At 35.6% G+C, this 12,406-nt stretch overlaps 1 protein-coding gene across 32 annotated transcripts in view; it reads left to right on the forward strand.

Annotated features, from left to right (window-relative positions):
- The window catches only part of Tbc1d5 (TBC1 domain family member 5), a 453,313-nt gene that overhangs the window by 217,529 nt on the left and 223,378 nt on the right, over positions 1-12,406 (forward strand). For 30 of the 32 annotated variants that reach the window (XM_076557560.1, XM_076557565.1, XM_076557572.1 and 27 more), the window contains one exon: positions 9,436-9,505. The exons of the other annotated variants lie outside the window; for them this stretch is intronic. In XM_076557560.1, the coding sequence (XP_076413675.1) occupies positions 9,436-9,505 (70 nt within the window). The remainder of the gene's footprint in view (positions 1-9,435; positions 9,506-12,406) is intronic. 32 annotated transcript variants of the gene reach the window in all.

Consider the following 12,406-nt stretch of genomic DNA (forward strand, 5'->3'; position numbering starts at 1 on the left):
AGCATGGGTTTAGAATTTTTGTAAACTCTTTTTTATTGTTGATGTTTTTTCAGAGGCAAGGTTTCTCTGTGTAGCCCTGCTTGTCCTGGAACTGACTCTGTAGACCAGGCTGGCCTTGAACTCACATAGTTCCACCTGCCTCTGCCTTCTCAGTTCTGGGATTAAAAGCAGGTGGCACCACTAACAGGCTTTTTGTAAACTGTTTTAAAACAGCGATTTTTGGGGCTAGAGAGATGGCTCAGAGGTTAAGAGTACCGACTGCTCTTCCAGAGGTCCTGAGTTCAATTCCCAGCACCCACATGGTGGCTCACAACCATCTGCAATGAGATCTGGCACCCTCTTCTTGTATAGATAATACATAAATTAATTAATTAAAAACACAGCTATTGTTTAGAAAGCACATTTTAAAATAATGTGTACTTTTCTGAATCTTTTTTTTGTGCAATTTTGAAGGTTTTGTAAATTTTTTAACCAAATAAGAAATTTTCAGTGAATTTCTTTCATAGTGATAGATGGTTTGTATCACTCACAATATTTTTGAAAACCTTTATCTTGGATTTTTTATCTGAATTTTGAAACTTCAGGTTTCAAATGTTTTTATGTTGTAGAATATTTTAAGGTGTGTTACTTTTGTTTATGTTGCATTTGTTTAACTCAGTGAAGCTGTATTACTGTTCATGTCTAAAACACCTGATGGTCTAATAAAGAGCTGAATGGCAAATAGCATGGCAGGAGAGAGATAGGTGGGGCTGGCAGGCAGAGAGAATGTATAGGAGAAAACTGGGAGGAGAGATCAAGGAGCCAGAGAAGGAGGAGGACTTAGGGGCCAGCTACACTGCAAGCCATGGAGTAAGAGTAAGATTTATAGAAGTAAGAGAACGGGAAAAGCCCAGAGGCTTAAAAGTAGACGTGATTAAGTTAAGGAAAGCTGGCTAGAAATAAGCCAAGCTAAGGCCAGATATTTATAACTAAGAATAAGCTTCTCTGTGTGAATTTATTTGGGAGCCGGATGGCAGGCCCCCAAAAGAGTGTGGAAAAAAAAAAAAACAACAAAATTAAATGAGATTAGTTACCGTTGTTAATAAATGGCATTCATACCCTACAAATAGTTTCCTGTTGAGTTTTTCAGACATCAACAAAGGAGATATTAACTCCCTAAAGTACTGCAGTTAATGGATATCTTTGCATTTTAAGAGGTTTTGCACACACAATATTAATATACTCTTAAGCGAGAAAAAACTTTTCTTAAGACCAAAATGTTAGTCATCCAGAGTTTAACCAAAATCTTCACTCATCTTTTCCTAAGATAGTAGTTATGGATATTGACTGATATATCAGTCTTGACTACATTGTGAGACCCTTTCTTTATGTCTTGAAATGAAAAGTTGTATGATTATCTTTGGTCTTAATACTATTTCCCAAATCTAATGAAATAATTTCTAATACTGTTTGACAACATATCTACTTCTTAGGCAGCTCTTTTCTAAGTCTGTTTTGTTACTTTCTCTTTTGCCTACTAAGATTTTTATAATTATCTACATTATAGCATTTCTAGGCAACAACTCTTTCTGGGGACAATGATTTTAAAGGCCAGATGGTTTGTAGGCCCTTACAGTAAATAGTAGAAGCTTGCTGTTATCATGGCAAGTAGCCTGTAGTGTTGGCATAGCTCAATGCTAAGTTCCATTTCTACTACTAAAATAGATTGTAACTTGATGTTCTTTGTTAATTATTAGTGAAATTAATTTTTTTCTACAGTAAGACATAGTTATGTCCAACATGGTAGAAGCTTATTATTTTGGAAAATTGCATGGATCATGTATATTATCTAGAAAACATTTTAGAGTCTGCATTTCTGTTAATCACTCACCCAGAGACCCTTCCCAAAAGTCTGGTAGAATTCTGTTGGTCAAGATTCATTATGTAGTCAGTTTTCCCACAGTGCAGTTCACAGAAGGTGACTGTTTCCAGGTGACAGGCTTCTGACCCACCACCTCAGCAGATACTTTACACAACTATTCCATCCACATGAAAAATCCAGCACCACATTTGCTACCCAGCACTCGTACATTTCCTGAATTCTTTGTTTTCTTCTCCTTTTCTTAGTTTTAATTTTGTGAACATGTTTGAGTGTGTATGGTGTATTTATGTGCACATGGGTCTGTTCCTGTAAGCAAGAGATCAACACCATGTGGCCTATCCTTTTTTTTTTCCTCTTTTATTTTCGAGACAATATCTCTTCACTGAACTTGGAGTTTGTTGTTTATGCTGTTTCTGTAGGTCTGCCTCTATCCCCCTAAACTGGGGTTGCAGACATGATTGCCCATGTTAGACTTTTATATAAATGCTGGGATCTGAACTCAGATATTTATGCTTGTTTGAGTAAGCACTGTACCAACTGAAACCATCTCCCTAGTCTCTCTTCTCTACTATTTAAAATATGTGATACTCAGGGTATCATGAAGACTTCACGAACCTTTACTAACATATCCTGATGGCATGTGGGACCCCTCTTCTCTGGTACAAGATGATCTGGCTTAGAAGGTTGCCCAAGAAAATATTTTTTTAAAAGGATTTTCATTACATAAAATAATAATAATTTTAACATAGAGAACTAAATTGGACCATTATTTGATCTCTATTCTGTAGATAAATTAACAATAATAAAGTATAAACTCATTCAGGAATTTCTTATATTTACCTAATGGTCAGTTCTCACATTTTTGCATAAATCATCAGTCTATGGAGGCTGATACTAGGTTTAATTTTGGAAATGTTGTAGTACTCTTAGTGGCTACAATGTTAATAGATAAAAATTGACTCTTTTTACAATTTAACTATTGTACGTCAGCATATGGCTATTTTTTAATAGTTTGTAGTAATATACTTTCTGAGGATATTAAATTTATTAAAAACAATTACTTTTTGCTAGTATTTTTAAAAGATACAAATTTTCAGATCTCTACTAGACCTCCTAGTTTTTTTCTTATCTTGGTTTGCATCAAACCTCCACCCCCATACACTACTACAGTCATCAAATGCAGTAGCACTTCTCTCACAGGTCTGAGCCTGTCTTCACTGTAAAGTGTTTTCAGTATTCATACTTAGCATGATGTGATACTTTCAAATTCAGTACTTTCAGATGTAAACTAAAGGCACATTTGAGTAACTACACTTATTTATAGTGTTTTTCTGGCTGTTTATAACTTAACCTAGTTTAAAATTTCTGATTCTCTCTTCTTGAAGCAGACAGATGTTTGTGCATAAAAACCCCCACAGAAATTTATTGTAAAACTTCACTTAGCATGATTTCAACAGTTCATGAATCAAACCAATAAATGTCATTATCTCAACATGAGTATAGTTAAAGCTAGCAGAATATCTTGAGTCTACTCACCCCCATTTTGAAATTTAAGTTATATTACTATTGTCATAATAACTTAGATACATATATGTTAGAAATTACTATTTGAAAATACTTCATTTAAGCCAACACAAATTAAAAGCATATTTTTTCTTCAAATGAGCCAAACTAATTTTTAAAAAATTTCCCTTTGTTAAAAATAGACTCTTTTGTCACATGATATATCTGGGTTATGGATCCATTTCCTTTCTGTCTCTCATTAGGGGGAAAAACAAACAGACGTAGGGATAATGATAATGATAAATTTAACAAAATAAAATATGACATAAAACAACTATCACATTGGATTTGTTCAAGACAAACAAACAGAAGGAAAAGAATCCCAGGAGCAGACACACATATCAGAGACCCACCCATTTACACACTCAGAAATGCAAACACTAAACTGGAAGCCATAATATATATGCAAAGGATCTGATGCAGATGTATGCAGGACCAGTACTTCCTCAGTCTCTGTGAATTCATATGATTTTTTTGATAATGTTGATTTAGAGAGTTTTGTGTTCTTGGTGTCCTCCATCTCTTCCTCAGAGGCTCTTCTACCTTCTCTTCTGAGAGATTTCCTGAGTCCTAAGGAGAGGGATTTGATGGAGACATCCCATTTAGGGCAGAGTGTTCCAAGGTCTCTCACTCTCTGCCTCATGTCTGGCTGTGGGTCTTTGTATTTGTTCTGATCTGTTGCAGAAGGAAGCTTCTCTGATGATGGCTGAGAAAGGCACTGATCTATGAGCTTAGCAAAATGTTATTAGGAGTCATTTTATTTTTTTGTAGACCAGTAGTGTTTGGTTTTACCATAGGTCCCTGGTTTTTGGTCACCTAAGCAGTGTTTTGTGTGAGTTTCATCTCATGGAGTAGGCCTTAAGTCAAATCAGATATTAGTTGGTTGCTTCCACAAGCTTTGTGCCATGATTATATCTTGTAGGCAGGATTCCATTGTCAACCAGAGGGTTTCTGGCTGAGTTGTTGCTTACATTTCTCTTTTGGTATTCTATCGAGTATCTTCCTGTACCAAAAGTGCTAGAACATAAAGGTGAAAGCTCTGTGTAGGCACCAGCTCGACTTTGGCATGTTCAGTTGAATTGTGTAGCTGTTGTCTTCAGCAATATAGCCTTGCTCTCAGTTTGTGGAGAACAACCCATTGCCTTGGCTTGTTCGGAGTTTCCCGTGGCACCTCTAAGCCAACAACTCAGTTAGGTGTAACCCAATCCCAGCACTGGACGTTTCATTTGGTGACAAGAGATGGACCAAACTGTTTTAATTTTATGAACTCATTTTACAAAGGTGCTTACCAATTAATAAAAATATAGTAGTATGTATTTGTAGCCACAGGAACTGGTCAATTGCATCTATAGATATAAACTTTTATAGTTTGTAAATTATTATATATCATAACATTGAATGTGTATACTGTATAGTGTGTAATTTGTACACATACTTAAATTATATAAGCTGAATTAAAATACTTAGATTACTTTGTACACTGGGTTTTGAAATATCTTTAAAATGAGAATTGTATTCTAAAAATTGTCTATATTGTTACTTAAAATACTTTTCAAGCAAGGAAATTTATTATCCTAAAAACACAATTCAGTGTTTGTCATATATGAACACTTTCTGTAAGTTTAATAGTGTGTGTGTGTGTGTGTGTGTGTGTGTGTGTGTATCTGTCTATCTATCTGTGTGAATGCAAATCTGTGCATTTTTGTTTTACTTACTGCTACTTATCTGACAACTTGTTTCTCAAATTAGAATAAGAACTGAAAACATCATATTAAACTCTCTTGCACCCTCTGTTGTTATTTTGGGAGAACACTACACATAGGTTCCAAGATTTTTATTGTCATTACACTTATTTCTTTTCCTTTTAAAATTAGTGCTTACTCTACTACATTTAAAGGCAAATTAGAATCAGCCTTATAGTACATTTGTTTGGAGTTTTCATTTGGTGTTTTCTCAGTCTGTAGCTGTGCTATTAGCATGTCCCAGTTTAAATGGAGGATGAGCTTTCTGTTGTCTGTGATTTCTCCTCCAAATAAAAATTCCTACAGGACATAACATACTGCATGTACAATTTTCTAGAATTACAAACTCTGTGTCTTTTGTTTTGTTTTGTAAACCTTTCAAATGTCAGGTCTCCTCCAATATAAGAATCTAAAGACATGTATACTAAAACTAAGAATCTATAACTATAAGGAACAGATGTTTTCATAAACATTTGCTATAATTATTCAACTATAGGATTGAAAGAAGAAAGCAGTTTTTCCCACTTCAAAACTTCATTGCCTTTTCCTCATATAACAAACTCTGAAATCTTTTCACAAATATCACCAGTGAAACAGTTCAACCCTGTATTTGATATGTTTTTGAGAAGGAAAAATTGCTTTTTGTTTTCCTAATACATTCTTTTGCATCTTGAAAATTATAGTTAATAGGGCATTTTCAAGGGTAACAATCACAAACTATAGAAAACTTTTGCCACATTTTTGATAAAACATGGCTATTAAAAGAAAAAAAAAAAGCCAGACATGGTGTTGTAAGCTTTTTAACCCAGCAGAGGAGGGTTAGCCAGTACCAGGCCAGCCAGAGCTCTATATAGAGACACTTAGAACTGGGACCCATGAGTCGGCTTTTTGGAGCCTAGTGCCTATGGTGGGGATACTTTGCACAGCCTTGGTGCTGGGAGGAGGGACTTGGACCTGCCTCAGCTGAATGTTCCAGGCACTGCTGACTCCCCATGGGAGACCTTGCCTTGGAGGAAGTGGGAATGGGGGTGGGGTTACTGGGGAAGGTTGGGGGGGTGGAAGGGAGAAGGAGAGGAGAATCTGTGGTTGGTATGTAAAATGAATAGAAAAATCTCTTATAATAATAATAGTAATAATAATAATAATAGAAAACAAAACAAAAGCCCCACAACTTCTTTTTTGAATGAGTTTTTTTATATTTGATCTTAAAAATCCAGCTTAAGCCGGGCGGTGGTGGTGCACACCTTTAATCCCAGCACTCGGGAGGCAGAGGCAGGTGGATCTCTGTGAGTTCGAGGCCAGCCTGGACTATAGAGTGAGTTCCAGGAAAGGCGCAAAGCTACACAGAGAAACCCTGTCTCGAAAAGTCAAAATAAAATAAAATAAAATAAAATAAAACAAAATAAAAATCATAATCTTTATTTTTAAGGACAAAGAAGACTCTGATTTTTTCAATGTATGTTATACTTGTTATGTACTGATTTTATAATGCCATACAAGAAGTGTCTGCATACTTTTGAAGAGCATGTGTTACAGAAAATTTTTGTTTAATGAACTGAGATACTGTTTCTTCTATCTTTTCAATTTATGTAGATACTATTAATTTATAACAGAAATAAAATGTTCTTTGTGTATTCAAAGAATTAGCATACACACAACTATGGTATTTTTTTTTTTTTTTTTTTTTTTTTTTTTTGGTTTTTCGAGACAGGGTTTCTCTGTGTAGCTTTGCGCCTTTTCCTGGAACTCACTTGGTAGCCCAGGCTGGCCTCGAACTCACAGAGATCCTCCTGGCTCTGCCTTCCGAGTGCTGGGATTAAAGGCGTGCGCCACCACCGCCCGGCTCAACTATGGTATTTTTAAACATTGAAGTTTTGAATATTTTTAAGATAGTGTCTTCGTTTTTGAATGCTGAAATCTATTTTAAGTTTTAAACAAAGAACAAAAACAGCCAAGTGATCAGAAACACCCTGGAAGGATACTTTGAAAAAAGAATCACATTGAAAGCCTCAGCATGACAACTGAGTCTATTTCTGAACATTTGAAAGTGCTGGTCATTGTAGTGGGTAGCCATTCCAGCTTGGATCTGGAAGTTCCAACCCCCATTGAGACTCTGGCAACTGTCATGCCTACAAGGCGGGGCAAGGGGAGGCGCCCAGGCCTTTGGAGTTTGCCCCACGTTGGGCGCCAGATATTGGAGAAATTATTTTGGCCACTCCACGTATTTAAAAGGATATTTATTTAATGGCGTAACTCACAAATTAAGTGAAAGGTAGGTCACAGGGTCTGGGGAAGGTGTATTGCAGTCCAGCGGTGTTTTCCGGAGCTCTGCACAATCCACCTTCACCGTTCAGCGTCCCGGCACAGAGAGAGTGCACAGAGAGAGCGCTGGCCCATCCAGCTCTGGGTCTCCAGGCGCCTCCCCTCGCCCCGCCTCGTAGGCGTGACAATTGCCAGAGTCTCAATGGGGGTTGGAACTTCCAGATCCAAGCTGGAATGGCTACCCACTACAGGTCATACTTGCAAAGTCTTTGGTAGAATTAATATTTCCATGTGACACAGCACAAGGCTGTTATACAAATTACATTCCAATTTTCCGTAGCCGTTTAATGAGTGACATAATTATGGAATCAAAGTACCTAGTGTTATATACAATAATTTAAATTGCCAGGCAGTGGTGGCACACACCTTTAATCCCAGCACTCAGGAGGTAGAGCCAGGCAGATCTCTGTGATTTCAAGGCCAGCCTGGGCTCCAGAGTGAGTTCCAGGAAAGGCGCAAAGCTACACACAGAAACCCTGTCTCAGAAAAAAAAAATTAAATTAATCTCATTTTTAAACTGAATTCTTTACAATTACTATTTGATGTGACCAGGTCTACTGTGATAGTCTCTAGTAAAACCTAAAATATTTCATTATAAATCAAAATTACAAGTCATAATTGAACAAATGATTAAATTTTTAAGCTTTTAAATGTAAAATGATTTTGAAAGTTACATTGTAGGGATTAGAAGTGCAAAATTTAATTGCATACTGTTCATAATTTGTTTTGAGGAAGAAATGATTTATTTAGTAGTGTACTGCTTCATAAAAACTGTATTTTAAAATATATATTTAATGAAATAAACTCTCAAATTTCTAACTAGAAGAATTTTTTTATGCTGGGGTATTGCTAAGCTTTTAAAATATTTTTAAAATTTTATTTTCTTGTACATTATCTATGCCCATACATATTGATTCATTCTAAATTTGATTTCAACAATATTCTTGTGTTTAAAGTGAAAAAAAATGTTATTACAGAAAACATGTTTATTGCTATGAAGAGATACCATGACCATGGCAACTCTTAGAAACCATTTAACTGAGGCTTGCTTAAGGTTTCAGAGGTTCCATCCATTGTCATCATGGCAGGGAGCATGGTGGTGTGCAGGCAGACATGGTGCTGGGAAGGAGCTGAGAACCCTACATTGCAGGCAACAGAAGACAGACTGTGATGCTGGGTGGTATCTTGTGCATAGGAGAACTCCAAGCCCACCTTCACAGTGACACGCTTCCTCCAATAAGTCCACACTCCCTCATAGTGCCTCTCCTTTTGGGGCCATTTTCTTTCAAACCATCACAAAACACTAATGTCTTTTGGTGAAATTTTGTTACATGTTTTGTATTTCTGGATTTTTAAACAGTTCAAGCATGGCATTAACAGCAGTTAAAAATGACATATTTTGAAAGAAATGTTGAGATATACTAGAAGCTTCCTAAAGTGTGTTCTTGATCACCATCCCTCTTGTCTGTGTTTCTTTTACCTGTCTACTTAGGAGAGTGCTGGATAGTGTAGCAGATTTTAGCTTTCTTCTCTGCCTATATGCATTTTGGCTGTACTAATGGCAAGAAAGGGCAATCTAGTCTCTAACAAAAGATTGCCTTTGTTCATAAATATTAGCGTGTAATTTAATGGTTTATAAGCTTCCATATTTCTGTGAGTCATAGAAAATAATTGCATCTACTTTACTTTTCCTGTTAGCAATTATGTTGGCAGTGCTTCTACCTAAATTAGGAGTTTGGTATTGGTTTGTATGTTGACATCCACATGAACTTTTACCAAAAGGCTCAGAGTACAAAAGATAATTGGGAGATAGAAAAGGAATAATGTATGTGTGTTGTTTTGAATTTTTTTAGCTGCCAATACATAGAGTTGTCACACAGTGCTTTTTAACTGAAATATTCACTTTTACAATTTCTGTTATTTCATCATATTTATTTCTGTGTCTAGGAGATCCAAGTCAAAATGGAAAAAGAACTAATTCTACCATAGACTCTGAAGGAACCTTTAATTCATACACGTAAGTGATAATTACATGCACATACAGTTTTACAAGGTATTATAGAAAACACAACTTTTATGGAATTGTGTTCTTAGAATAGGAAGAACTTATAGCCATGTCTTTATCACATGTATAAAGACAGGACAGTGTGCTCTCTGGCAGCCTGCCATCTTAAATAACAAAAATGTAGCATCCTAAGTGAAGTACATATTTTGTCTTTTTGTCTCATTAATGGTTTCATCCTGACTTAGATTTTGGTTAAGTAAATGTTTATGAATTTTGTGCTTTATTGCATGAAAACCAAAGAAAAAAATTAAATGTTTCCAATAATATTTGAAAGTTTGTATAATGAACCAAAATGTTTAAATTTTGTTTTTTTTTTAATAGGAAAAACCCTGCAAATTCAGTACTAGTATTTTTAAGCATATAAGTAGCAATCAGATAAATAAATTCTTTAATTGAGATATGTTGTCCTGATGGTGAATTAGTTGTTCTAATAGTGTATATCAACACTTTGAGACATGCACATGAACACTGAACACTTGGCAACTCATTGCATTCTGCGCTTTCTTTGTGTATGTATTCCATTTCATCATTGGAGCTGCATCATTTATGTCTTCAGATTACAGGCATGTTGTTAGCTTTTACTCTAGGGCCCTGGATGTAGGAGGCACTTGTAGAGATATTGTGAATAATACCATTATTACAATCCTCTTTCGAATTCCTGAAGTGAAATGGTAATTTAAATATTTGACATCCTTATTGTATAGTAGTTGGAGTTTGTATAAGTTATCATTTGGTCATTTGTCACTGACAGTACAAAAGGCTAGTGTTCCCCTGATTCTGTAGAGGGCTTGTATTTCTTTCTTCTCATACTTTCATTGTACCTATGTTACCTTTAAAGGATACGGTTCTCCTAAGCCTCCTTTTAGTCTAAAAGTATAATGTGAAGTTTGAAATGTGACATAGTAAATAACAGACAAATCCCCTATTTGAACATGTCATGGCTGATCAAAATAACCAACAAAGGTGAATATAAAAGTAATTATCTATAACTTGGCATGTACCTGAGAGTATTGATCTGTATGGAATCTATGGTTATGATATAATGTTTTTAAAGTACAAGTGCAATAACAACAAATGGAAAATGATATTACAACGGAAAGTCATTTCCCTATCTGTGTACATTTTGTTGATAAATTTTATAATTATATTCATATTTTAACTAATTACAATAAAAGATATTTTAATATGAAGACAGTATTGTGTTATAGTTTATTCTGTCCTTAACTAGTTCAGAGATTAAAATATCTCATTATTGAGTGATAATTTTGTTTTGAAAATGAGCTATTATTGCAACTTACTGCACAGTGAATACTTCTGTTAACTAAATATTTTTAATTAATGCCTGTCATTTTTATAATATTATGGTATTAATTTATTGTAATTTAAAAGTCCTAGGGAAAAGATGAAGTAGTATAGTATGTGAAAGTGGGTTTTTGATGTCGGCAGGCCAATGCTGCTATTAAATGGTATTACAGTATTTAAGTATGAAATTAGGATTTCTTTTGACCCTGTAGGCAATAGCTCTTATAATGTAATTAGCTTATTTTGAATTTGACATTTAGGTTAAATGTAGAATTCACCAAAATACAGCACTAGAGTATATTTCCATATTGATTTTTACTGACTAAAGAACTCTTGCAGAATCACATTGCAGTAGCAGCAGAATGTTCAGTACAATTTACTTTTGAACATGTGAATTCTTTTTGTTATCATTCTAGGTCTTTTAATCTAACTTTAAATAGGTCACCAGAAAAATGTTTAGCTTCAGGCTTTCAAAACAATGTTTTGTGTAACAAATTTACCTTTATGTTATCTAAACTACCTCAAACATAGGTTTGTTGTTGTATTTTTTGTTTGTTTTGTTTGCATTTTGTTGTTCGTTTTTGAGACAGAGTCTCTCTCCATAGTCCTGGCTGGCCTTGAACACACAGAGACCTGCCTTACTCTACCTCCCTAGTGCTGGCATTAAAGGCATGCACCACACCTGGCTAGAAATTTTCAACTTTATAGATAAGACACTTGATACCTTAGACCTCCTCAAGAGAGACCAAGCATTCTCATGTTGTTATCTTGGATGAGTACATCTGTAACAGGACTATGGAATTTCTAACATGCCTCTTTCCCACAAGTTTTTAAAGGACTGAGAAAAAGTATGTGAATGAAATCTTCTTGAAGATCTGAATGCAAAGCAATGGAATTATTATTTCTGATCACCCATCTCTGCTAGTAACATATTTGCCTTAGTTTTCAGCATTGGCACCTCTTCCATTTTGTAGCGTCAGTCTTGTATTGGGCACCTTAACCTTTTGGATATTTGTTTTTGTTTTTTATTCTTCTGGCATTTCTCATACATTACATCCTAATGGCAGTTTCCCCTCTATCCACTTCTTCCCGTTCTAACCCCACCACCTTCTCTCTCCCTCAGATCCACTGCTCCTCTATTTCTCTTCAGAAAAGAGCAGTCTTCCCAGGGATATCAACCAAACACAGCATAACAAATTACAATCAAATAGGCACAGTCCCTCATATAAAGGCTGAACGAGACCACCCAGTAGGAGGAGAAAGGGTCCGAGGCAGCCCCTGCTCCTACTATTAGGAGTCCTTCATTAACACTAAGCTAAACAACCACAGAATGTATGCAGGGGTCCTAGCTCAGACCCCTATACAGTCCATATTTGACTATTCAGTATCTGTGAGCTTCTATGAGCCCTGCTTAGTTGATTTTGTGGGCAGTGATCCTCCCCTACTTCCACAGAATTCTCTGAGCTCTGGCTAATGTTTGGCTATGGCTCTCTGTATCTGTTCCCATCACTTGATGCATGAAGCTTCTCTAATGACAATTGGGCTAGGCAC

This window comes from Peromyscus maniculatus, chromosome 21 (assembly GCF_049852395.1).
Source record: "Peromyscus maniculatus bairdii isolate BWxNUB_F1_BW_parent chromosome 21, HU_Pman_BW_mat_3.1, whole genome shotgun sequence".
Taxonomy (NCBI): Eukaryota; Metazoa; Chordata; class Mammalia; order Rodentia; family Cricetidae; genus Peromyscus; species Peromyscus maniculatus.